The sequence below is a fragment of the Gallus gallus genome, chromosome 8 (assembly GCF_016699485.2).
Source record: "Gallus gallus isolate bGalGal1 chromosome 8, bGalGal1.mat.broiler.GRCg7b, whole genome shotgun sequence".
Lineage (NCBI taxonomy): Eukaryota > Metazoa > Chordata > Aves > Galliformes > Phasianidae > Gallus > Gallus gallus.
The window spans coordinates 27,493,254-27,518,158 of record NC_052539.1 but is presented as its reverse complement, the minus strand read 5'-3'; the positions used below and the strand labels follow the sequence as shown (position 1 = coordinate 27,518,158).

At 40.7% G+C, this 24,905-nt stretch overlaps 3 protein-coding genes across 9 annotated transcripts in view; 1 reads left to right on the top strand and 2 right to left on the bottom strand.

Annotated features, from left to right (window-relative positions):
- The window catches only part of ITGB3BP (integrin subunit beta 3 binding protein), a 24,756-nt gene extending 3,657 nt beyond the window's left edge, over positions 1-21,099 (top strand). Inside the window, exons 3-9 of one of the 2 annotated variants that reach the window (NM_001044658.3) lie at positions 2,064-2,199; positions 5,448-5,511; positions 8,510-8,588; positions 9,716-9,809; positions 11,749-11,808; positions 18,139-18,237; positions 19,702-21,099. In NM_001044658.3, coding sequence (NP_001038123.3) covers positions 2,064-2,199; positions 5,448-5,511; positions 8,510-8,588; positions 9,716-9,809; positions 11,749-11,808; positions 18,139-18,197 — 492 coding nt within the window. In that variant the 3' untranslated portion in view covers positions 18,198-18,237; positions 19,702-21,099. Of the gene's footprint in view, positions 1-2,063; positions 2,200-5,447; positions 5,512-8,509; positions 8,589-9,715; positions 9,810-11,748; positions 11,809-13,620; positions 16,582-18,138; positions 18,238-19,701 lie in introns of those variants that run through there. The other variant, XM_025152886.3, reaches the window with a different exon arrangement.
- Positions 1-23,278, bottom strand: part of EFCAB7 (EF-hand calcium binding domain 7) — a 52,468-nt gene extending 29,190 nt beyond the window's left edge. Inside the window, exons 1-5 of one of the 3 annotated variants that reach the window (XM_046944721.1) lie at positions 17,339-23,278; positions 7,316-7,499; positions 6,584-6,988; positions 5,006-5,111; positions 2,884-3,007 (exon numbers count right to left, since the gene is read on the bottom strand). In XM_046944721.1, coding sequence (XP_046800677.1) covers positions 2,884-2,924 — 41 coding nt within the window. In that variant the 5' untranslated portion in view covers positions 2,925-3,007; positions 5,006-5,111; positions 6,584-6,988; positions 7,316-7,499; positions 17,339-23,278. Of the gene's footprint in view, positions 1-2,883; positions 3,008-3,922; positions 3,983-5,005; positions 5,112-6,583; positions 6,989-7,315; positions 7,500-17,338 lie in introns of those variants that run through there. The other 2 variants (XM_046944722.1, XM_046944720.1) reach the window with 2 other exon arrangements.
- The window catches only part of ALG6 (ALG6, alpha-1,3-glucosyltransferase), a 20,459-nt gene continuing 18,671 nt past the window's right edge, over positions 23,118-24,905 (bottom strand). For all 4 annotated transcript variants that reach the window (XM_025152745.3, XM_046944237.1, XM_025152744.3 and 1 more), the window contains 4 exons: positions 24,598-24,668; positions 24,188-24,256; positions 23,846-24,044; positions 23,118-23,578 (listed from right to left, as the gene is read on the bottom strand). In XM_025152745.3, coding sequence (XP_025008513.2) covers positions 23,381-23,578; positions 23,846-24,044; positions 24,188-24,256; positions 24,598-24,668 — 537 coding nt within the window. In that variant the 3' untranslated portion in view covers positions 23,118-23,380. The remainder of the gene's footprint in view (positions 23,579-23,845; positions 24,045-24,187; positions 24,257-24,597; positions 24,669-24,905) is intronic.

Sequence of the window (24,905 nt, the reverse complement as noted above, 5' to 3'; positions counted from 1 at the left end):
ATTATTTTTTGTAAATGCAGCTATAGCATACTCCCAGTACCAGCATGCCATGACATATGTCAGTTTATTATCTGCTTCTACCAACAGTGGGTGTAGCTGCAGACACCATACTGAGGTCTTTGTGAGGATGGCAGCATTTAAATGAAGGAAAAATGTCTAAAAGTACACGAAGAGAAATAGCTGGTCAGTAAATGAGCTCCCAGTAAATCTCCAGATCTGTGTCCTTCTCAAGAGAACTGCTCACACGCAGCTCATACTTGGAGGTCTTACTGCTTTTTAACAAAATACAGATATCTAATTTTAAAAATTCACAGCATTTTTTTCTGTTGTTGCTGAAAGAAAGATGGCAAAATACTGCAATGGCACTAAAAAAAAATCATTAGCAGTTTAATTAGCAGCTTAGTGCACCATTATCCAACTTGTTCTGCTCAGAATGCAGCTGTGACTAATTTTGCATCTGTTTATTGGGGTGTAGTGATGAGTGGTCCAGCTGAAATTACACACAGTTCTTTTGCTGCCTTAAAGCCAAGTTCTGTGAGCAGAACGGGGCTTGGCCTGATAGAAAAGGCTGCTTGTTTGGGAAAGGGATGATTCATTCCTTTCCTTGCTTCAGTTGCAAAAATAGAGACAAATCAATTTGCTCCTCAACCTCCAAGGGCCCGGAGATGTAACAAATTACAAACCGGAGAAGTCTCTCATTCTCTTTCTTGGTGCATTTTGTTTTGATGGTTCTACGTTTCCAAGAGGGAGAAAAGATCAGTGTTTCACTGCTGTTTCTTCTTTAAACCCATGAGAAAATATTGGAAGGGAATGGAAAAAATGGCTTCATCTAAAATACCCCTTATTCTCTGCATGACAGATGTCAACACAGTGAAATCATTCATGCATTGTATGCATTCTCCACTTCTGGAGTTGGCTCTTCTCATTTGGAAGCAGTGGTGGACATGCCTGCAGACTGTCTCCTTGAAATGGGAGCTAGGCAAGAACAGGAAAGCTGTTGCTCAGCAGCTTTGTTTTCTGACTTGCTGTATGGTGTGCATTCCTGCCCTTCTGTTTAGTCATTGAATCACTGGTTACGTAACAGTAAGGTACTGTCAGGTACCATGCACACTGCCTAATAGTTATGCAAAAATCCCTTAGTCACTTCACTTGTGGTTTCAAAGAGCGTAAGATGCAGCTGATACAAGTGGAGACTCAACTACATACGTTCTATTTCTTTGTACCTTTCCTTTTTGACTGTCACTAATGGCATTGTATAAAGCTGCCAGACTTCTTAGCTGGAAGCAAGTTCTTGCCTGAACTGAAGCCCTCTGTGTGTAAACAAACTTGTTTTTATTTTTAGTATTGGTAGTGCAGGGAAATCCCAGTTTCTCAGAGTTGCAATCTAGAGAACAAACTGCACCCCGGGTAATATTTCGGAAATGGAGACTTCTCTGCAAAACTCCTCATACACCATTAGATTGCTACTTCTGTATAATGAAGAATACTGAAATTCTAAGCCAGAGTTCTGGTTTTAATGGACTCTTAAATGACGTTTTGTGTTTAGTTTTTAATTAACACTTGTTCAGGAAATATTAGAAATCACTATCTAAAAATATTCATACGCCTTAAATTCTCAGTAGGATAATACCAGTTTTTGACTGTTGTTTAAATTACACATGTATGTACACATATATGCCAGAATATCCAAATCTTTGGAAGCCAAGTACTTCTTTTAAAATGAAAACAAGGAGGCTAGTGATTGAGGTGTACTTTGTCTTTTTGTTTTTGACTAAAACTAATGTTTGCACACGTATGACAGGCTTCCCATAAGTGGGAGTACATAAAGCTTGGAATTACTTAGAAATAACTCTCATCAGATAGACTTCAGAGAGGCTTTGATTTGAGACTTTGACTGATTTGAGACACAGCATGCAGCTCTGCTGATAAGACAAGTGGAAGCCAGGATGCATTTAGTTTACAGATGGAAATTTTGAACCCACAAAAGTTACAGGTGGATATAGGAACTCCTTTGTCTTTAGCCAACATTGATCCAGATTCTTTTGTCTTCTACTCCATTTTAGCCAGTTGAAGCAAGCCCTTTGGCCAAGAAGAAGGATCTAAACTCCTATTCACCAACAACAGGAACATGCCAGATAAGTCCATTTTCGTCTCCCACAAGTCATAATGCAGAGGATCTCAGAAATGGCTTATCACATGGTTAGTTGAACATTTTGCCTTTCTTATTGCAACATTTTTCTGGCTATTGGCTTGATTTAGTGATTTATGCGTCTCATGCAGTATGTTTGATTTCTTTTTTTGTCTTATACCTTTCCAGTTTGAGATGGAGGAACAGATTTATTTGTTCATGCCAGTGAAATAAATTCATGCATACACACTGAATTTCTTAATTCTGAGTCTTCCTCTATGAATATGGAAAGTGATGTAGATGTTATTAGATCAAATGTAAAAGAGAAGTAGTTAGCCTAACCCTTCCTCCTTCGCTTTCGTCTATATAATTTTTAACTAAAAACAGCCTTACTCTGAATAACTATGTTACGCTAACACAACTCTGACTGTCAGGAGCTCTCAGAAAATATTCCTTTTTTTAATTGCATCTTAAAATGAAATGGAAATGATATGTCTCCAAAGACAACTTTTGATGCAAACAGACTATGAAGTATATTTTCAGTAGAATAACCTGCTTGTATGAACGTCATGGGTTTTAAGCGTAGAGGAACCACTAACTCACCTAGTATTACTTATTAAAACAATAATACAAAGACACTTATCTTTCCCACATAAAACTCAAGAGCTTTTGTTCCCTTGCATTACAAGTCCTATAAAAATCATATAACAGCCAGGATTAGAAGGGAATATAGAAGTCATTTAGTTCCAACTCACCTTCCATGGGCTGGTTGCCAGAACAGGGCTTGAACCCACATCCTTCAGTCCAGTGAGGTCAACCTCTAGGTGAGCACTCTAAATGCTAGGCCAGCTCCCAGAGATGGTTGTCTTGCTCTGAAGGCTTCAAATATATACATTATCACTTCTCCTGTTACCACATTCCTTGTTCAGTTACCTTTGTTATTAAATAAAAAAAAAAAAGTCTCCAGTCTGCTTTTGAATTTGTCTGGCTTTAGTTTTTAGCCATCAGTTCTTGTTAAGTCTTTTTGTTGGGTTAAAGAGCTTTTGATGCCCCACATAGTTTGGGATTTATGGGCAGTAATTGAGGCTTCACTAACATTCATTAATTATGAAGAACAGAAATATTCTGAGCAGAACAGAATAAACACTGTTTGAAGTTTAGCCCCTGAATTTTTTTTTAAAGGAATGTGTTAAAAAAACATTATGATTCTATTCTATACAGAACATCTCCATAAGATGAGAGGTATATGCATTTGAAGCATGTGGCCTCTTAAAAAACTAGGTTGAGGTTTGCAGTGCAAGTACATGCTTCCTGACTTGTCTTGTCAGGATGTGGCATCCTATATTCTTATCCAGGATATAACAGCAAGTAATCAGATTCAAGTGAAGTTACAGCATATTAAGCCCAGTAGCTGATAACCACTGAATTAAGATTGCTTGTATTCTGAAGAAAAGAATCAAATTAGAACAATCTATGCCCCAACCACTACAGGCACTCTGAGCAGTCGGTTTTTTATTAGCATAGTCACATCACAACAACAGTTCTGAGAAAAATAAAAAGATATAACCCAACCTTCTACTTTCTTTTTCTTTTTTTTTTTTCCTTCTTTTTTTTTTTTTTTTAATGAAATGCCCATTTTTATTTTGTGGCTGCCTGTAGAGTATCAAAGTATACTTTAGCCTGACTGGATGTTGTAAGGATAGGCAGAAACAGATATATGTTACTGTTAACCACTCGCAGATCACCCAGGAAAAGTAGAGGTCACAGTCTGGGGATAAAGAAGGAATTGCTTACCCCTTTCTAAGGATTAGGGCTCACTGGATACTCCAAATAAGGTGATCTCCAAGTAGAGATACTTCTCTTTCAGTTGCCAGGCCCTTAAATGAGGTTAGGGAGGGGTGGACCCAGGGTTGTACAAGCAAATTGCTCACACCTGTGCTCCCAGGGCTGGCCATGCTCCTTCACCAGGTGCTCAATCACTGATTCAGGCTGTGATCTCATGTTTCCTATGCAGATATCTACCTGTACTTTTAAACCTTAGCTTTGCAGAAATCATTGAATTGTTTATGATGGTAGTAGTCGAATAGAAAGTTAAAAACACTGTGGCTCTTTATATATGTTCTCTTGAATATTCCCTACATCTAATTTCTGGCTTTAATGACTCTTTAGTTTCAGTCAGATGCCTTTCAGTGACACAACACATTGTAATACACTATCTGACTCTATTACAAGTTCTAGAACTTTTCAGCAGCTCTGCATTTGCATTACGTGCCTTAAATCTTAGGTAAAAGAAAAAAAGGAGCAAAATATCTCATACTAAAATGGATGTTAATGGAAAGGTGAATGTATACCATATTTCCATACTATTAATAAATATGGACATGAGGAAACATTCTTTATGACAAGACTGATCACGTGATCATAGCTGACACTGAGATAGATAATTATTCAGTTATATATTACTAGCTTATTCTTTTCCCCCTGTAATCATATGGCTACAAGATGGTGGAGCAGACTTCCTCTTACATCACAGTTACAAATTGTCCTTTTAAATGCACTATTTCTCTTTTCCTTCTGAAAAGAAACTTATTTTAAGTGTTACACTGTTTTAATAGATACCACTTGTAAATCAGGTGTTAGTCGAGGTTTTGTTAACAAATCCATGGGAACAGGCTTTTGTGGTAATAACCTATTCCTGTTCCCTTACAAAACATGCAACTGCTCCAAATAGCAGTGTACTGAAATACAGAGATAGGACTCCTCATGCAGAACAATGGTAAGTGGGGTATGATTTATCGTGCCCCATCATTTGACAAGCTAGAACATTATACTGCCAATACAGTATGTCAGAGCCCTTGGAAATAATTTGCACCTTACTTCCTTGTAGTTGTTTACAGGATGGAGCTGGGGGCCAAGCACTTCTTATCGAAGGAAAGTGAGGGTTTCACTGCTCAGTTATTATGGTTTGTCATGGTAAAACTTTCTGTAATAGAAAAAAAAAAAAACAACTTACATGTAGAACAAAGAAACTATGTCAGAATTACACAAACTTACAGTTGTTAATATGATAATCCCAAGATTTCCATAAGCATAAATGTCATGTAAACTGACGAGAGGTCAAATTATGAAAGAATAATTTATAGTCAAGTTAGGGTGTTTCATTACTAAGGAATCTGCCCTGTTTCATAACTGAAACATAATCTTCCTGTAAGATCATTCAGCAGTCAGGGTTCACATTAACAGCTTTTCATGTGCTTCAGAAGGTTAACATCTTATTTTTATCATTGTTGCTTTTTTCCCTGTCTTGTAAACCTCGTAGGAGATGAAACCAATTCAGAAAGCAGATTATCCAGAAGAGGGCAGCCTCAAACAGTGGAGGATGCGTAAGTGTGTGTAAAGTGCTTTGTGGGTGCAGTGCCGTCATTTTCACTTGGGAGGGATTCATACTTCATATAGAATTAAATTAATAGTGATTATTTTTAGTATTTGTAATTGCTCAGGGTTGGAAGGTACCGAATGGGAGGGTTATAGGTACAAATTAATGCAGGGTTTGCAATGCAACTCTCTGAACGTTTCTGTCTCAATGGCAGCATGAGGCATATGGCACTGCCTGCTACAGGAGTCATGTCCATAGTACTATAATGAGGTATCATAATTAAGCTATCTGTATAAAAGTATGCTTTGCCTATCCAGCCTCTTCTGAAAACATACATTCTTTCCCTTATTTTTGGAATCATAAACATCCAAAGATAAAGGTACAATAACCTTGGGACGCTTTTCAGCTAAGATCTGATCACAGATAATGATGACAAAACGTCACATTTGCATGGTAAAATCTTTTAAAATGCTTGTATTTTCTGCCACAATCTTATTTTAAGCCATAATCTTCCAACACTGATTCTTGGACTTTGAGCAGTCCACATTTACTAAAGCACTTAAATAAATGTTTTGGGCAAGGTATCTGATAAAAGTGCTTTCCTAAGCTTGACAGATGTGAGGAAGGAGAAAGGACAAAGACTTGTTCCAGGTGAGGCTGTTAGTGTCTCTTGTTATTAGTATTGCTTCATCTTTTTTGTTATGAGAAACACTGAATTGTTTATAAAGCCACCAAATTTCAGCTGAAATGTGAACTGGTTCTTTTCTGTGCCAGCAGCGAGGTGTCATGGAAGTGTTATTGTGTTAGTTGTGTACCCTGCCAAACAAACACACCCATCCCAAAGAGCTGGGCAAAGTAAATATTTGTTTTTACTGTGATAGAACTTGGTCACGGGGAAACTGTGAATCTCTGTGTGTTGGATTGGATTGAGGATGCCTTCCAGTTTCATGGGAAGTTATCCAGTAAATACGTTATCCTCAATACTCCCCCAACCCTTTCCATTCTTTTAACCTGACTGAAATTGCATTCACCAGGACTGCACTTTTGTTCTTATAATCTTACCTTCTGTGTTATTCTACCTGTTTAGCTGATGATTCAGCAGCTTGTCCTCTGACGTCCTTGACGTCCATCTTTGATATCTGTCTCCGGAATTCTAATTCACAGCTCAGCATCAATGTGGTTATTCCATGTCTTCATCTCTCCTCTACAACTTTATCTGTTTTTCTCTCGTTCTGTGTATTGTGGCTATCCTGTATTTCATTCAGGCCCAGTTCCTGGGCATCCGATGCAAATTGTTATGTAAATTCTCATGTCTGTAGGTCAGGAAGACTTTCTCTTCAAAATACCTAAAGTGAATCTCCTGCTACTGCAGTTTGTCCTTGTTAAGAACTTACCTCCCAGCATAAGGCAACCTCCATCGCCACACATTGCTTTGTCAGCACACTTCTTTGTTCTTTCCTTGTATTCCTGCTTTACCTTAAGTCCTGTTGAAACGGAAGGCAGAGTGCAACTGCTGTGCTACTATTGGTGGCACTGGAAGAAGCATCACCTTGCTAGAGCAGTATTTCTGCAGGGTAGTCGGCAAGCTGGCATTAGAGAGTTGGGGTTTTGTACCTGAATGTGTTATTTTCATCATATGCTCAAGTAAACATCTGTTATTCTGCTCCTGTATTCTGTTGTTTGTATTAATTATTCATATCGCTGTATTTGATGTTCCAGATAAAAATTACCTCAGGACTGGATACCCTAATGCATACATTGCTTTTTAATAATGAATAATATTTGTGACATTTGTTCAAACAATTACTTACGCTGAAAGTTGTTACTCTCCCTTCTGATTATTCCAGTCGTGGTGCTGATGTGCTCCTTTTTCTGTTTGTTTGTCTTGTAATGGAAACTTCCCCCACCATTAGGTTGAAATTCCTTCCTTGCAGGACAGGAAGTATCTCCTTAGTGGTGGAGCCTGCCAGGCAGCAGCACTGTCTGGATGGGATGCTGGATTGTAAAAAAGAGATACATAAAATGAAAAATAAAAACATCTCACAGTTATACCATTGGAAAGCTGCAGACTGCAATAAAAGGGGCGTTTTGCTTTGCTTTGGGACGGCGGTTTGGTGTGGATTTTAGTTTTTATTTTATTTGTGGTGAACTAGTAAATCCCTCGGTCAGCACTCAGACTCATTTCACAGTGAGGGTAACCTTGAGCTTGCAGGATTCGTGTAATCGTGGTATTCCTTAACATTTAAATGTTGGCATTCAATAATTCAGTATGCTCTTTTTTTCTTTAATTAAAAAAAGGCAAGAATTGGAAAGACAAGCAGTTAGTAATGTGCCAGTAATCACATTTAAAAACCAACACCAACACACTACTATTTACGTGAGCATCCATACACTTTCTTTCTATCTAAATCCTGGATTTGAGGTTTCTTATGAGTGTGATTCTCCCTTTCATGGGCAGAAGCAGCAGGCAGATGATTCCTGTTGCCTCATTTGATTTGCGTGCATTCCAGGGGAACCTCGCCCAAACCTTCGTGGTAGGACTTCATTTTAATGAATACTCAGTGCAAATCCTCAATCCTCCACTGAAGTCTGAAGTTACATCTAATCTGATGGTGCATGATTTTAATTCTTATTGCAGACAACAAAGGCTGGTATTTACACTGGCAATAAAATGAATTTATGGCTAATAGATGAGATAGTACCAACTTACATTCCTGTTTGTACTGTTGTCATCCTGTGTGACTATAAGGAAATCTTCTGAATCTCCAGACTACTGAACCTGGGTTTCTATACTTGAAATTAGGATACATATGTTTGGCACTTCCCATATAGATATTTAAAGCTGTATTTGATGCTGTATGACGCAGTCAGGTTGGTAGCCCATTGGTTCACAGGTTATTTACGTCCATTCTGTTACAATGTTAAGAAGCTGTTGGAAACACTGTAAACACTGATTTTTTTCAGTGCCTCGTGGCTAATAGCAATTGTTTCACCCCCACCTGCAGGTTTGCAGAGTTGCAGTCGAATGTGAAAAGTTCATTGGCGAGAATTCTGAAAGCAAGAGAAAACCTGACAAGCCTACAGGTCTGATTTACACTGATTTATGTATTTCTGCATCTGCTTTTAGCGTGCCATTTCAAATAAGAATGAAAACTGCAAATGCAACATTTGAGTTTAAAGGAACAGAGAAGCAAATAAAATACTGGAATCCAAGCAGAGTTGGCCTGAAAGTACAGAAAACACAACCCTCCCCCCCCACATACACACATAAGGCAACTTAATAGATACATATTTTTGAATGAGGGAAGTCGCTTTTCCAAGCACACTATTTAAAACGCGTCTCTCTCCTCATTTTGTACATGAATAAGAGCATATGAAATAGTTACCAACTCCTATTTATAACTTGCAGCGTGAATTATTACTGCATAGATTTATATGTCCTTGGAGATTTAATATCCCTTTGTGTTGAAGTGATTGTACTATTTAATTTACCTCTAATGTATCATCATTTAATAGAGTCTGCTTAATACATGCTAAAATGCAAATAATTCTTCTGGTTTGCTCAGATTTCTTTTCCTGAATACATTTAGGACAAGGTTAGCTGCCGAATATCAATATTCTTGAAATAGCTCAGCGTACTGAAAGCATTCCATCATTTATTTTCATTTAAGTGTGGTCCGACAACATTGTATTCACAGAGAAAAAAAGAAACAGACCACCATTGCTAATAATTGAAATGCTTACAGCGGAAGCGTTTGTTTAGAAAAGCTCTGTGTTTCTCATTTGCCGCTGTATATTTTCAGATCTACCATGAAATGCTGGGGGGGTATTCAGTGGTTCCACAGAATGGTAAATGCTTGTAGATTTCTCTTTTACTAACATATTATAGCAAGCTTGTACATGCTCCGAGATTGCTTTCCTGGGGATCAAGTGTTAATCTGTTTAAACAGCTGAGGACTTCTGAATGAAGCGTAAATAACAGGAGATTTTTAAGCAACTCTTTCAAAAGCACCTGAACGCCATTTTCAAAAGTAACACATGTCCTTGCGCCCTTAAACTCCTTAATCCCGCTCGCTCTGTGAGAGAAAGTCCCACGTAGGACTGAGAGTTTGTGAAAAGTATCCCAAAAGTTCTTTCTTTTCGAAATTGGTTGTAAGCTGTAGGTAGTTCGGGAGTGAGATTTAACCATCTTTGATTATGTTTTTTTCCAGGCTTTAGAGGGCAGCAGAGAGCTGGAAAATATCATCGGTGTCTCAGACTCGTCTCGCATCTTGAGCGCTGAAGTGCAGAAAACCCAAGCGCTAAGTAAGGATTTTCGACAATATTTATACACCACTGTGTTATAATGAAGTGTTGTACTGCAGGCCTCTGCCGCGTGAATTCTTCTGGTCAGAGCAAATACACCTTAAACGTCCCCGTGCACCCAATAGGGACATAAAAGAGAGGCAACCCCAAGGACCCACACTTCTAACTCAGCCGCAGATGGAGAGGAAAAACTTGGAAGAGCAACAGCTTTTCTCATGTAAATAGTTAGCTACTTAGTGGGCAGTTAGCTAGTGATTAGGCTAAACGTTTGCACTTTGATTGCGTTGCCTTTCTTCTCTTTTTGGAAGGAAGTTGTTTTGTTTGTTTGCCTGTTAGAAGGATTAGGCTGAATATAGGTTTCCAGGCTTTAAAAATTGCTATTCATCTGTCTTTAAATGATGGACATACCAGATGCTTATTGTGCTGGGAGAGGGGCACTTTACCGATGGCACATCTGTAATAGGAACTCAGAAAGTCAAAGATTTTCTTTCATGCGTGTTTGTTTTAGGAAAGTTTTATCCTTCAAGCCAGAGGTTCTTGGGACTTCAGAATCCTCAGCAGCTAGAAAAGCGTTTGTACTTAAGTTCCCAGGTGCTTCTGCAGCTAGAAGGGGAATATGTAATGGGAAAGTGTTTTAATGTAAGAAAAAAACAAAACCGCACCCAACCCTTATCATTCATTGCTGACTTACAGGTAACAACCAAAACATGGCACTGCTTATCCAAAGGAAAAAATAACTCTCTGCCTGGTCTGGTCCTTCCTTAGAGCTCAAACTAGCTGTCGGCACCAAGGAGTTCTGTTGCTGTTCAGGCCTTGATCTGTGTGCCTTGGAATAGTCTGTTCCTTAGTTTTCACAGCAGCATGCAAGCATCCATATCCACACGGCATGTTTATGACACAGGTGTGTGTCTAATATTGTATTTACCTAATAACTGCTTCTTCTCCAAGGTTTACCTAAAGAACATTGGCCCTTTGGACTTTCTGCACTAGCCTCATAATTTAGTTCCCAGCTGACAAGGGAATACAAACATTATATACATATGCACAGTTACCGTGTCCACTCATGGGACATGCATTCAAAGAAGATAAGAATACGAAGCTTTTATCCTGCAGCACATGTGATGTTTTGCTGGTATACGTTATTCCGGATCCCATCAGGGTGCTCTGTATTCTGCAGAGCCTAACGCTGGAACTCCCTGCAGGAGAGCACAAATCAGCTGGCTGACTCTGCTACTGATGTTTGCACTTGGAAGCCACAGATTTTTCTGACCGAAGATCACTGAGACTCCTCTAATGCATGAGGTGTATGCACCCCAGCTGTGGAATGTATGCACCACACAATTCCAGCACTACTGTTGTTTAAATTAACATTTCTTTCCTGCCTTGTATTCCAGTGCTCATTCAGATTTCATTTTGCATTTGTATACACCGTACTCGTTCCCACTGTCATGCAGATTACCAGAGGCTTTCTTACACAAAATGAAGTTTTGTGAAAGCAGTCTATGTTTACATTACTACCCTACACGTGGATAGGACAGTATGACCACCACATCCAGGAGAAGGTTGCAAATGAGATATCAGACCTCTCGTTGGCTCTTTATTATGTGCAGTGTTCCTGTAAGCTTCCTGTTGCCTTCAAAAGGGGAAAGAATCCTCGTTTCCCCCACTCTCTGGGTTAGAACAAAGTATGGTGTCAACAGTAAAAGATAAAAATGGGGACGAAATATAATAAGAGGCCTGCAAGCACATTTCAGAACTGTGTTCATCTCGACTTCTTTTTGTTAATTTTTTTCAGCAATATATAGATACACCTGGTGCTTTTATTAATCACGGGAAGAAAAATACAAGCGCTTTGAAAATGAATAAGAAAGCATTGGTATTATTTTCCTTGAAATCTCTGGGGTAACATTTATTGATTTCAGGTTTCTTTTTTCACTAGTGAGTCAAGCAGAAGAACTGCAGCTGTTGAAAAGGAACCACGGACAACTTCCTGCCCGAGGTACTGAGAAACAAAAACAAAACCAAACCAATGTCGTAACTTCTACGTAACAGATGTTTCGAGGATTCCTTTTAGTTGATTCCTTCTTAGTTCTTTCCACCTGAAGTAAGTTGGATAACCTTTAGCGTATGAAAGTGGCAGTAATCAAATGTATTTCTTCTGAGCTTGCAGCTCAGCCTGAACTCTTGCACTATTCAAATGCAAATTTCATCTTTTTAGCCATTTTGTTGTACTGAGTATTTCTCCATAAAAGTGTGTCTCATTAACAGCCCTGCACTTGAGGCACGATCCAGAATTCCGTGCAGTCAGGCTCTTGAGACTTTCCCTACCCTTCATACATCCAAGTTATCTTTGTTCTTTCTCACTCTTCTCTCTCCTCGCATTTTGAGTGTATAAGCCGAGTAACATGCACTGTCTGCAGCAGAACCTTTATCACCCTGTATGTACTGGGAGGCACTTAGCACACTCCAGGGGACTGTGAAATCCTAGCTATTAGGTTTCCTCATAACTAGGCCTGTGAAAATATTTGAAGTTGGTGGCATTTAATATCACGTGGCCCACACGGCCCCTTCAGTGCCTTGGCTAAGGGAAGGCGGGGGGGGGAGGGGGAGGATGGTCATACTCCTCTTGTCCTTCTGTTCAAAAGACCACAGCCACTATCAGGCAGTGGTAGCGCTGAGCACTGCGGGCCACTGCAGATCAATACAGCTTCTGCTTCCCTCGTGCCCTGCTCTTTAATGATTGTTGGTGTAAAAAACTAGCCCATAACACTAAACATATCGCCAGTGTTCAGTCTTATTGGAGAAGAAATGAAGTATTTGGGAAAAGCGTGATGGGAAGTAGAATATGACCTTACGTTGACCAATTCTGATGAAGTTTCAATGCCAGTTTTGCTTTAATAAAGAATAATTTGTTATTTGCAGTCTTGAAAACACAGAAATAGGAGAGGCCAACGATTCTGTGATTAAAAGAAAGCATTTGGAGATGCTTTGCTTTGCCTTTTAATTTTGGATGTGGTTTTCTGTAATTATTTGTAATTAGTTATGCTCAAAATTTAAAACCTATGACTATTCTGTGGCTTGATACTGATGGAATGTCACATTATCATCACATGGTGAGGCATGAAATTTATTTACTTTACATAAACAACCTCTGCTTAAAACAACTTAATACAAAACATTCCTTGCTCAATGGGCAGCATTATGCAGGACTCAGTATATCATTTTGTGTGACCAGCATAAAAAATGGCATCATTGTTTGTCCATGACTAGCATTTACAGTAAACAAAATGTTTTTGAATAGAATATAAGCAAACTGTAAAACAGCTGCCAAGAGATGAAATCTAGTCAGTATGCTGCAGTCCAAAACATGCTTTATGTGTGTTGAGAATGAATGTGTAGGTTGTGATATGCATATTTTAAAGGAAAATTTAATCACTTCAGTGTTTGGAGGAGTGAAGATAATGTTCTACAAAGGAAAGCTATTTCAGATGGTTTTTACAAATTATATTAATAATTTCTGTTACCCAAAAAGATAAACAGTGACATAAATCACGTCCATGACTCTGCTGTCTGAGTAAGAAACAGTAAGGGAGTGTTACAGAAGATCAAATATTTGCTGTGTAGGAAGGAAACAGGAAAACTATTTTCAGGCTTTGTCTTATAGTCAAATAAAAAAATCCTTGGTTTTGTCTCTTTGTTCACCCTGATGACCCAGTGCCACATATGATCATCCCCATTAAGTTCGGTTCTAAATGTTCCTCACTTCCATTTGTTTGTAATGCAAGGCCTCAAGTTTGCTTCTTTGCAACAGGAGTGGCTGCTCTCCAAGAGACCGGATCAGGGTTAACTAGATGGGTTTTGATCTAACCCCAACTGAGATTACCAATGAAAGCCAACTGCAGAGATGAGGGACCGAGTACTACCGAGTTCCAGCTTGTCTGCCCAGTATTGCTGTCCCTTGCAAAGAAGGCAGTGAAAAGTTGACCTTTGTAAACAGCTACGAAGCATGGCACTTGGACCTTTTTGCCACAAGGCAAGAAGACAATCAACTGTTTTTCTTTGCAGCCAGTTAAATCTGCTCAGATTCATGCAAAAACTCTCCATGACTGTGCTCACATTGAGCAGGCAAACACCTTTGTTAGTCCAAGAGCCTTAGCTGCAAATACATCTATGAAAAGCACAAAGAGATATGATGCTTCTTTCTTCTAAACAACGCCTTGCTTTAGGCTTAAAATACAACTGGATAATCTCTCGTTAAGACCTTTAAAACTCCCTGGTCTACATAGAAAGGCAACAAAATGGAGAGACCTGTTGTTAAAGTTCATTTTCTTGTGCATGAAGTCTAAACTGGTTCATCTTGGCTCATCTGGAAACTCGGCTTTCTGTATTAACGGATTCTCTTCCAAAGAGTTTCAGAGTTCTGTCATTTGCCCCACAGTGCAGATCTGAACTTGACACTGTTGCCTCCGAATCCTCAGGCATTCAGGAAAGTATTTCCACTGCAAGTTCTGCAGTCTGCTGATTTCTGGTAGAGTCATCTTCTCAAAACCAATTCTATTGCAGCCATAGGAGCGAGGCATTCCTTTTTTTTACTTCTTGGTTACTTTTGCACTCTGACCTGCTTCTGCAGGCTTTCTTTTTGTCCAAGAGAACCATGTATATATCACAAAGCATCCAATTCCATTTCAGAAACAGTGCAAAATAAAACAAGGAGAGTTTCTTCTCAAAACAGACAAAATGGCAGTAATACAGTATTCCACAGTTCATCCTAATTTATGTCAGCTTGAGTTTGCACTTTCTATTGGGTCTGTGTGTAAGCAACTGAGTAGGTGGGGTCTGTCCTGCTGGGGAGTAGCTGTGAGTGAAAGTAAATCCATCTTGCAACACATTTCTGCCTCATTTTCAAATGGAGTAGAAAAAATTCATTTCTGAATTTCAGTTCTTTAATCTATTTGGGAAAAGCTGCTCCTGCTGACACACAAAGAAGCTTCTTAGCTCTGTCAAGATCCTTGCAATTAAATGGTCTGCTATTAAATGTGGAGGTTGGTGGCTCTGCCTGTGGTGGGGGTGTTGGAGATTCACGATCCTTGAGGTCCCTTCCAACCCGGGTCATTCTGTGATTCTGTGATTCTGTGAAATCTGTTATGTCTTTAAGTCATACTGCAGTGTGTGTGTTTGTATGTGGGGCTGCATTAAGCAGAACTTTACTGTGTGCACTCACCCGAGGGCTCGATCTGACTCACTTGCTCTGTTTGATCACAAATTGTTTTGAATCTCTCCATGCAAAGAAATCGTCCTACCCTCCTGCACTCACAGTCAGAGCTAATTGTAAGACTGCCTTGAAGTACACATTAAGGAGAAGAGTGGTGTTTGCTGATTTTTACTCTGTGGATGAAAACCTGTTGCTCAGGCTCATATGGCAGGATGTGTTCTCAGTCCATGCAGCTCTTTTTTCAGTTTGTAACCACGCAAAGTCCTCTGCGGTTTAGAAGAGATAACAGAAACCACTTAGGCTGGTATCCAAAAAGTGCAGTGCCTGTGGTTTGCCCAGTGCAGACAAGCAGTCTCATCTACTGGAGGAGCCCTGCTGAAAAGTAAGGGGCTGCTGGCCATGTTCCCCTGGCACCTCAGCACCGCGGTGTTTCCTGGCACGTTCAGCTGCATGGGACCCACACCTGGCGAGTGCACCTTTAGAAACAGCCTGAGATTTAAGAAGTCCCTGGGCCTGAGGTTGCAGCGTGATAAGCTTTTTGGATAGAAGGGGGCAATTTACAAACCTCTCCCATGATTTAACATCTTCTGCAATGCAGATGAAATATTAAGCTATTAACTCTGGTGGCAGATACAGAAATGCACATGAGACATACGACTATAGGCCCCCGACGTATGTACGCGTAGAACTGTCAGCCCGCATTTTATATGTAGGTGTCGACCGCATTTATTCATGAATTTCACACTCCTGTTTACTCTCTATTTTCCTATGTACCTTTTTACAGACTCAATAGCCATTAATTTTTAATCCTAGCAGATCTAGACTTTGGAGCATTAAGTTTAATGAAAAATTAAAGCATTGTAGTACTATCAACAGCTACGTGTAGCAACTCCTGCATGAGGATAAATACTGCTTTCTCCCATGAATATAATTATTTTAAATAAAAAAGAAAAGAAACATTAGTTTGGACTCACTTAGAAGCAATTATATGTTTAAGAGGTGTAAATAACTTGCTATCCAGACGTTACAAATATCCAGGTGCTCTGTATGTGCTGATGACAACAAAATTGAAAAGAAAGACTGTAATAATTCTGACTGGTTTTCTCTGCAGAAGATATTGATTATTTGTGTGTGGTGAGAGATTTGGAAAATTCAATTAAAGGAGTTGTGCAAAGGTTTCATAAATTTTCCTGGTACAGCGTGTACACAGACATTGTTGCGTATTAAATCAATGCAGCACTTCACAATATATTTTCTTTGAAACATAAAAATAAATAACATTTAAACAGTTCTGCTTACTACAGAAACAAATTTTATTTTCTGTGAAGCATTTAGTCATGTGCTATCACTGACTCATACACATTTGCCAGCTGTAACAAATTTTATAGACGTTTTCTCCAGAGACATAGCTCATATACTATGAATTTTTAAATGAGCAAATGGTGAAGAAGGGATGTCAGCAATATAAAAATTGATCAGTTAAAAGATAAAAGCATAAGTAAAGAGATTTGTATGGTAGTCTTAATAGGTTTTATTAAATAAAAATACTATAAAAAGACAGTAATGAATAGACTGACGGTTTTAACTGTGGGTGAGGTGGAGAAAAATTATTCTGGCACATTTAGTACGAGATTGGTTTTATATCACCTGACAGGTGGACATTTTTTTTCTCTCCGCTTTTTAGATCTGCAAATGTTTTAGGGCAGCCAAACTTGGGAAAGAACAGTAGTGGAAGTCGGAGAAGAAACTTGGGATTGTGCCCTGGTGACGCTGTAGCGGGCTGGGGCAGGAGGCGGCAGGGCGGTCGGCCTGCTGGCACCGGGGCCGGGCTTTGTGGTGACCACTGGGGTGCTGCCCTGTGCCGAGCAACCCCAAAATGCTGACCTGTCCTCCTGTCGCTCCAGAGAGCCCCCCCAGCCCGCCTGCTGCAGGCACAGCACACTTTCAGCTGGAAGTCTGGCTGATATTGCTATCTGTGCTTGGATGCATTTGAGCTTACATATGGGTTCTTCGTGTAAAATACTGAGAGAGAGAATCATAGAATCACAGCATGGCCTGGGTTGAAAAGGACCACAGTGCTCATCAGTTCCAACCCCCTGCTATGTGCAGGGTCGCCAACCACCAGACCAGGCTGCTCAGAGCCACATCCAGCCTGGCCTTGAATGCCTCCAGGGATGGGGCATCCACAGCCTCCTTGGGCAGCTTGTCATACAAGATTGGAGAGTTTTCTATTCTAACTGATAGCTGGTGGGAGTTTTTGAATGACAATTTGTATAAGCAAAGGGTGTTTATTAGCTATAATGCCGCGAAGTTGTACCTGAGGCAAAGTTGAGCTGGATGTTTTTTTGGGGGAGTAATCTTAAGAGATGGAGTTTAGGATTTGCAGCCTGCTCCATGTAACATCACTGGCACCTCTGCTGGAACTGCAGGCAGGGCTGCTGCATCACACCACCTGCAGCTGAGAAATCACAGCACAGCGAGTGAGAATTAGACCTGTCCTCACCATCACCAGTGTCTTTACTGGCTTTGATGCCTCTCTGTGGGCTTCCGTGCAGCCCCTTTCCTCATAGGAAGTTTTTTTAGCTTTAAACACTGTAAGTATGTCTGTGGTCCTCAGTATGTTTAATACATCACAAATAATTCTGAATTCTATCCTCAGCCTTTTGTGGTGGCACACTCAAAACGCAGTGCGAACCATCAGCAGCCGCTGCGCAGAGCCCAGCACCGATCATCTGCTGCAGAGCCACCCAGAGAGGCACCTGCTTCCTGCCCCTTATGTTCCCATTCCCTGAGTTCTTTCTGCCCTTCTCACAGCCACCTGCTCAGCCCCACGCCTGGCCGCTCTGAGGGAGGGCACAGCCAGCAGGGCTCAGGTACCGTTCTGCTGTTTGCCATCCCCAGGAGATTCAGGGGATGGCTGTTCCTCTCCTGCAGTCTTTAATACAGCTCTTCATGGTCCTTACACATCTACGGTCCTTACAGATCTTTTATGTATGGTATGAAGTTCTGTTAACTATTGCAGTAGTTCACTTAACTCATATTTGTGTGGAGATTTTCACCAACTCTGTATAAACACCACTGTTCTGCTCACAAAACACTGGTTTTCTTCCCCCACAGAGTACGCTCAGCCAGCCAGCAGCTCTGCCTTCCTGCAGCTGCTCCTCAACTCTCTGTAGCCTCTGTCTGCTGGGCAACTTCACCAGCTGCTGCACACAGGTACCGTAACCCTGAGGACTGAGACATGCTATTTTCAAGCATGTGCAGAGCAATCTATGATATAGGCTTGCAATCAAACCTGTAATGGTTGGATGGGAGAAATGTTGTTACTCCACGTGTGGTACTGGTTACCAACGTTACTGGTTCGTTAAGAAAAATGACATACTGAAGCTACTAAAAGAACTATCCTACTCTAAAACACCTGGTTGCATTTCTCCTTGTCAACACTGTCAGTCTCTAACTGGATGCTTGCAAAGAGTGGCGATTCAGCTGTGACACATTTAAACAAAGTACAAAAATGTGTGCACTGCAGCAAATAACACTTCCTGAGCTGCCATGAGTGACTCCTTACAGCTCACCAAGGTGAGCGTGTGGGACTGGGACAAGCAGGCAGGAAGGGTACTGGGGAGGGACAGCATGGAGACCCCGAGCACCTCCAGCGTTCAGTTATCACAGTGTGGGATATAAGCATCCCGAGGTGCCACTGAATGTGCAAATTTATACAAGTCCTCTGCAAAACAACAGGTCAACTGCTCTCATTCGGAGAATGGCTCATTCTTAGCATTCCCAGAACAGGAAGCATAAAACAATACACTGACAGACACCTCAAGTCGTATTTAAGGGTTTCTAAATTCTCCCTCCTTTGGCTGCTTGTCCTTGTTGCAGTGCTGCAAGAAAAGCCCAGTTAGAGGCTGACCTTGTCCGTCACTGGGTGTTACCCATGCATGGGAAAACTGCCTGCTTGTGCGTTTCATAAACCCCGTGAGCCAAAGAAGTCTGAAGGGGAGAACGCCTGCAGGTTGCAGTGTTTCCCTTTGCAGCGTAAGAACATCACTCCTGGAGAGCTGAAGTACTCTAAGTTCCTATAATTGAGGAATAGGAAGCAGATGTACAGTTTTTACCAGCTGCACAACTGAGCTAGTGAGGGGTGAATTCATATGTATGTTTTGCTTCCCAATAAAGGCTAAATTTTATTCATAACCATCATTAACCAAGAAGGAAAAAAAAAAAGCTTCAAGCCCTTTTTTGGCCACGAGGTGCTGCCACCCCAGCACTGATCAGCTGCTTATGCCAGTGATTCCCTACTCCTTCCTCCTTCCAAACCAGCTACCCCCTATGGAGCCCAGCTCCCTGCAAGGCTCAGTGCGCTACAGCCCTTCGCTTCCTCACTGTTTACAAATACATGGCTGTGATGGCTGAACAATTCTTTCACCATTATTTATTCAGGTTTTTTTTTCTGTAGATAGGAATATAGCATTTCCTTAGAACAGCTCCAAACGCTACTGCAGTTCAGCAGAGACCATCTGTTGGCCTGCATTGCCTTAGGATGCATGTGCGTCTATTTTCCGAGCAGCGAGGCTGCTGCTGGACACAGGACAGAACTATAATTGTGAGCAGATCATATGAATGATGATGATGTTGTCTAACTGCAATTTATTTTAGTCATTCCTTATCTCCCCCCAGGCATTATGTGAAAAATGCATTCCGCATCAACCCAAAGTTCTACATCTGCTTGATTGTACTTAAAAGGAGAGAAGGAACGACTGTAAGCCTATCTCCCCTGCAAATACCAGTTAGGGATTGCTCGCTGTGCTAGGCAGGTGCACATCTAGATAAAATTTCTGGCATCTATTTAAACTTAACAATGTGCACAACCAGATAATCTCAATGTAAATAATACATTTCTTCGTGGTTGTTTTATCCCAGTGTGTGTGCAGAACGCTGATTTAGATTTACTGCTGCATGGAATATTAACTATTTTCTTCCGTACGTTCTTACTGCAAATATAAAACAGTTATGTTGCTCTGGTTTAAAACAAATTGCAGTAAAGCATCCCCTGCAAGAACTGCTGATAAGAAAACGTTGTAAAGGAGCAGCCTTGGATCCCACGCCTTCAGGGAGCAATGGAAAACTTCACAAAGTACGGTGCTCTGGGAAATGGCTGCTTCCTGCTGGGGCTGCTCACTTCATCCATTAATCTCACCAGCAATAAGGCAGCAAAGCACGATCTAAATGAATGTGTCTGAGTTTCCAACAGACTTCCTAAAAATCTACAATATCTGACAGGTGACACAGCTTTCTGTAATGATGACGGTGTCCAAAAGATAAAGGAAGCTCTATCATGCAAGGAATGGTTCTGATTGCTGACCCTTTGATTTGTTTATACTTGGGCAAATTACTCATCTATAGCTGCCACTTCAGGACAAATTTGCCATCTATGAAGATGCTTTCTCTAATGCTGACCCACAACACACTGTAAAAAGGTACTGAAGTCAAGCCCATCATTACAACAGTGCTCCAGTAACATTCCTATTAGGTCACCACTTTAGTTTTAGTATTTAGTGATACAGAGAGAGGCTTTTATCAAACAACTTCTCTTTGTTCACTATGCTCAAAATTGAACTGCTGAGTTCAATGCAGCCTCTCTTGTGGCGAAAGAGTGCAACAGAATGACTTTTTTCCCCTTAAATTTTATGAAGAGAGAGTGAAGTTCAATATAAACACAGAAAATTGAACATCATTTCTTGCTAACCAGCTTTTAGAACACTGAGACCAAAACAAGAAACATTACAATATGTGGTTAAATATATACGTAGTCAAATGTGGATGTACTCAAGCTTTGGGAATTTTTAGTAAATAAAAATTACTTTTGCATTTAATTGCTGTGCAGTCCAATGTGAGAAGTTAATTGTTACTCATTTAAGTTGTCTGTGCTGCTTTCTGTTGTTATGTGCATAGGTTTAACCAGCTGTTTGTTTGTATGGTAATGGAAAAATAAATAGTTGGGACAAAGTGGCAACAGTTTCTATAACCTGACTGTAACCTTTGTAGCTAAAAATTAAATAATCATTGATCTGTAAAGAGCCTGCAAGTGAATTGTGTGCCATCTGCAGCAAGCTGTTCTGTACAGGTCTTAGAAGAACAAAGTTATCTTACAGATGAATAGTAGGGTGACGATGGACAGTCAGCTACGGCAGTAACTTATTTACACAATGGTAACGGTGTCACAACGACTTTTGTTACTTAACCATTTTTAGGGAAATACAATGTTTTCGCCCTAAGCTTCTGCTGCACATACTCCTGGCACATGCCTTGGCTATTTAAGCCGTTACTGTTTCTTTGACCTCTCCCTGTACCAGGCTTCTGCCTTTCCGAAACAGCTGGGTCTGTTAAGAACCATTTCCAGTTCCACACAAGGTGGATCGTATGACTCTCACTTTATCACCCCTGGAGGCCATCTCAAGGACAAAGAAAAGAGATACACGCAAAACTAATGTTTTTATACGGGTGGGAAGGACCCTGCCTTGTGATGAACACAAGAGAACAGGCTCATGAGAACGTGAAGTCGTTCCGCTTCCATCTTAATCTGCTGTTTCACACTTTATTTCAGTGGAAGCAGGAGGTCTTCAAAGTGCCTGAAGCTTCAGCAGTCTCTCAGCACGCCTTGCTGGGGGAATGCAGCGTGCTTTAGCTCTGGAGACAAAGATTCCTATTTATGCATCCCAATACACATCGGTGCCCGCTCAGCCTACATGTTCTAAAAGAAAGAAGGGATTGTGGCAGAGATGTGGTGTGCCATGCTGGGAGACACTCCCTCAGAAAAATTCTAAATGCTTGTAAAAACATTTCAGTTTTGTTGCTTTCCAGCAAACTATTACAGTTTAGGTAAAGAAATAAGATAAGCTGCACTGCCCCCCTCTGAAGTTATAATTGCTATTCAGGAATGCCTTTTGTCTTAGCTACCCTGGGTCAAATGTTGGCTGAGATTATTTTTTCCACAACAAATAAAGCTGGAAAAACTGAAGAAATAGTCAGCTTGGAGACACCTCATTGACAGTATTCATAACTCACACAGTTGGAAGCACACGGAACAGCTGATTCACACACACAGAACTGATGCTGCAGAGAGGGAGCTCCAGAATGTGCTAATGTCAGTGACAGTTTGGTATGTGCAGAGCAGGGAAGTCAGGGCAGGAGTCTTTAAACAAGGATGTGCAGTGGTAAAGCAATACTTACCGAGAGGTCTGGCTACAAAACTTAGGCTGACCAGAAGAACATTCCTTTCTACTAAAAGCTAACAGCTCTGTTAACACTGAAATGAGTGTGGGTTTGGGGTTGTTTTGTTTGTTTTAAAGGTGAGGTCAGACAGAAGCTCTGTTAACTGTGATGAGAGCAAGAGAACAAGGATTTAGACAGCATCTCCACCTCTGCTCTCCCCTTTTCTCTGCCACAAGATGACAGAGAACCAACTTAAAATACTTTTCTGGGAGAAGAAAAAGCATGGAAGCCAGTAGCTTGCTAACTGCTCCAGTTCTAAGGATGAACCAAACAGTAAATAGTGTCAGTATGGAAACATAGCTGACAGCAGGGCCTATGGAAATGGCAGTCAGCATTATCTTAGGGGGATGTCTGAAATAATCACTGACTCTTTGCTAGTAGCTGAAAGGAATGTTCCTTCAGTACAGGTAAACTTTTCAGCCAGACTGCTCAAATCTTAAATTCTAAGAGTTACCACCACCACTCTTGTTTTCTTTTGTTTTAAATACCTGCCGTCAGATGAATTAAGAAAAAGTCACGAAGAATCAGCCGTTCTGCTCAGATCGCAGCAGCAGGAGCACCCCACGCTGATGCACGGCTTCAAGCAGCAGCCTGGATAATCTGCAGCATGCTGCATGGGAGAACGATGTGTGCATCGACAGGCTGCACAAGGCAGTTGGTGTTATAAAACAATCCCGCAGGACAACTTAGGGTTACCAGTCAGCAATTACCACTCACCCCACACTACTTTGATTTCCCAGCTTTCTGCACTGGGAAATGTGTGAACCTAATGCCAACAGAACAGTTTGCTGTTTTGCTAATGCAGCCAGGGTATTTTAGCATTCATTCAAAATTTGGTCCTTTATTAGGCAACAACAAGTATTACAATTCTGAAGAAAACACACCAACTTTCACTTCCAAGTATTCCTCAAAACACGCCTTTAGAACTGTCTTTCATCACTTCATAGCTAAACGTGTAACACATTTCCCAGTTTCCAATAGCTTACAGGAGTTGTATGACATCAGAAACAAGTTCACCTGCAACATCAGACACTGCTCACTAAAACCACTGTCCTTTCATACTTCAGTCCACAGTCTTCACAGGTTAACTGACTTTCTTCTGATTCCTACTATTTTTTGAGTCCCAGAGTATGATTACATTAAAATACACCAAAAAGAATAAAAAATGTAAGCAAGAAATACTGGACACCGATACAGGGAATAAATCCGGGAACCTCTGTGGAGGATGCACAGCAGCACTCATCACAGACAGGACGCCCATCAGGGTTACAGACAGAAGGAACTGTAAGACACAATGATGAGTTAGCTAGTATTGATCTAACACCTCACACGAATAAGCTGTTACTTTCGTTACTTGGGTGCTCTGTATTCTTCAACCTCCACACAGATGACATCACAGGGAAAAAAAATTAGCGTACCTCTACCCTGACACAACACAGTGTAAGCTGCAGGACACCTCATTCAGTTACAGACATATTGTGGCTTCATGCAAATATTTCAGTACCAGGAAGAGCTTTAAGTGAGAGCTGTAGGAATTCAAGTTACTTACCAGACTCCTGACAATCTTGGGAAACAGCTTAAACCAAGAGACATAGCCCCGCAGGGACTGAGAGAACGGTTTCAGCTGCAGGTCCTTTGCTGAGGTCTTTTCAAATATTGCAAAGGAAGCCACACAGGCTGACAGGAACGCCAGCGTTGTCACAGCATAGGGCAACAGCAGGCCGTCTTTCAGGAGAAGAGGCAGCATACTGTTAGAAGACAATGATCACAGAAGTGGGTGCACACTGAGGTATATTCCACAAGGTGTAAAAAAAGAGTAGAACACAATACACTAATACTTAATAGGATCAGGGAAGAACACTTCTAAAATGATGTTAAGTGTCTGACTCACCTGAAAGTTGATACAAGTAGAAACCATGTGGCCATAAAAGGAACTTCATTTATGATTAAGCAGACTGGTCTAAAAAAAGAAGAAGAGATACACGAACACAGATGTGCTGAGGAAGGCCCAGGGGCAGGCAGCACATGAAGCACTGCATCCACTGCCAGGGTGCCCTGCTTCCTTGCTCCTCCAAGCCTTACACAGAGCATTCTGCCAGCACAAACACCTGCAGCAGGACTCAGGTGCTGAGCTTACAGCAGGAAAGACGAGCACAGTTGTATTTATATTTTCATTTACAAGTTACTCAGAAAAGCGAGTGTGTATTTAACATCAGCTATATTTGTAAGCAAGAAAGCAGCATGCAGGAAGTAATAAAATGAGGAAGATCAGAATAAGTATACAGAAAAATATATACTTACACTGACACCAGGAGAATAGATTTTTCATGTACTTGAAAGGAGAAGAGGAAAAATGACAACGCACAACTAACCTGAGAAAAGGAAATCAGAGACACATTAACGTCTGTGACTGCAGCGCAAAGCACTGCTTTAGGTTCTCTGCTGCCATAGACTTTGTATGAATGTAGGAGCTAAATGAGCTGATTTCTCTAATTAACTGCTACATTTACTCCAGGGCAATTTGCAAGTACACAAAGCTGCTTCTGTAACCACCTATACCTAGAAAAAACCCACCCCAAACCACTGTTAGAAAGCTTACCCAGAGTTAT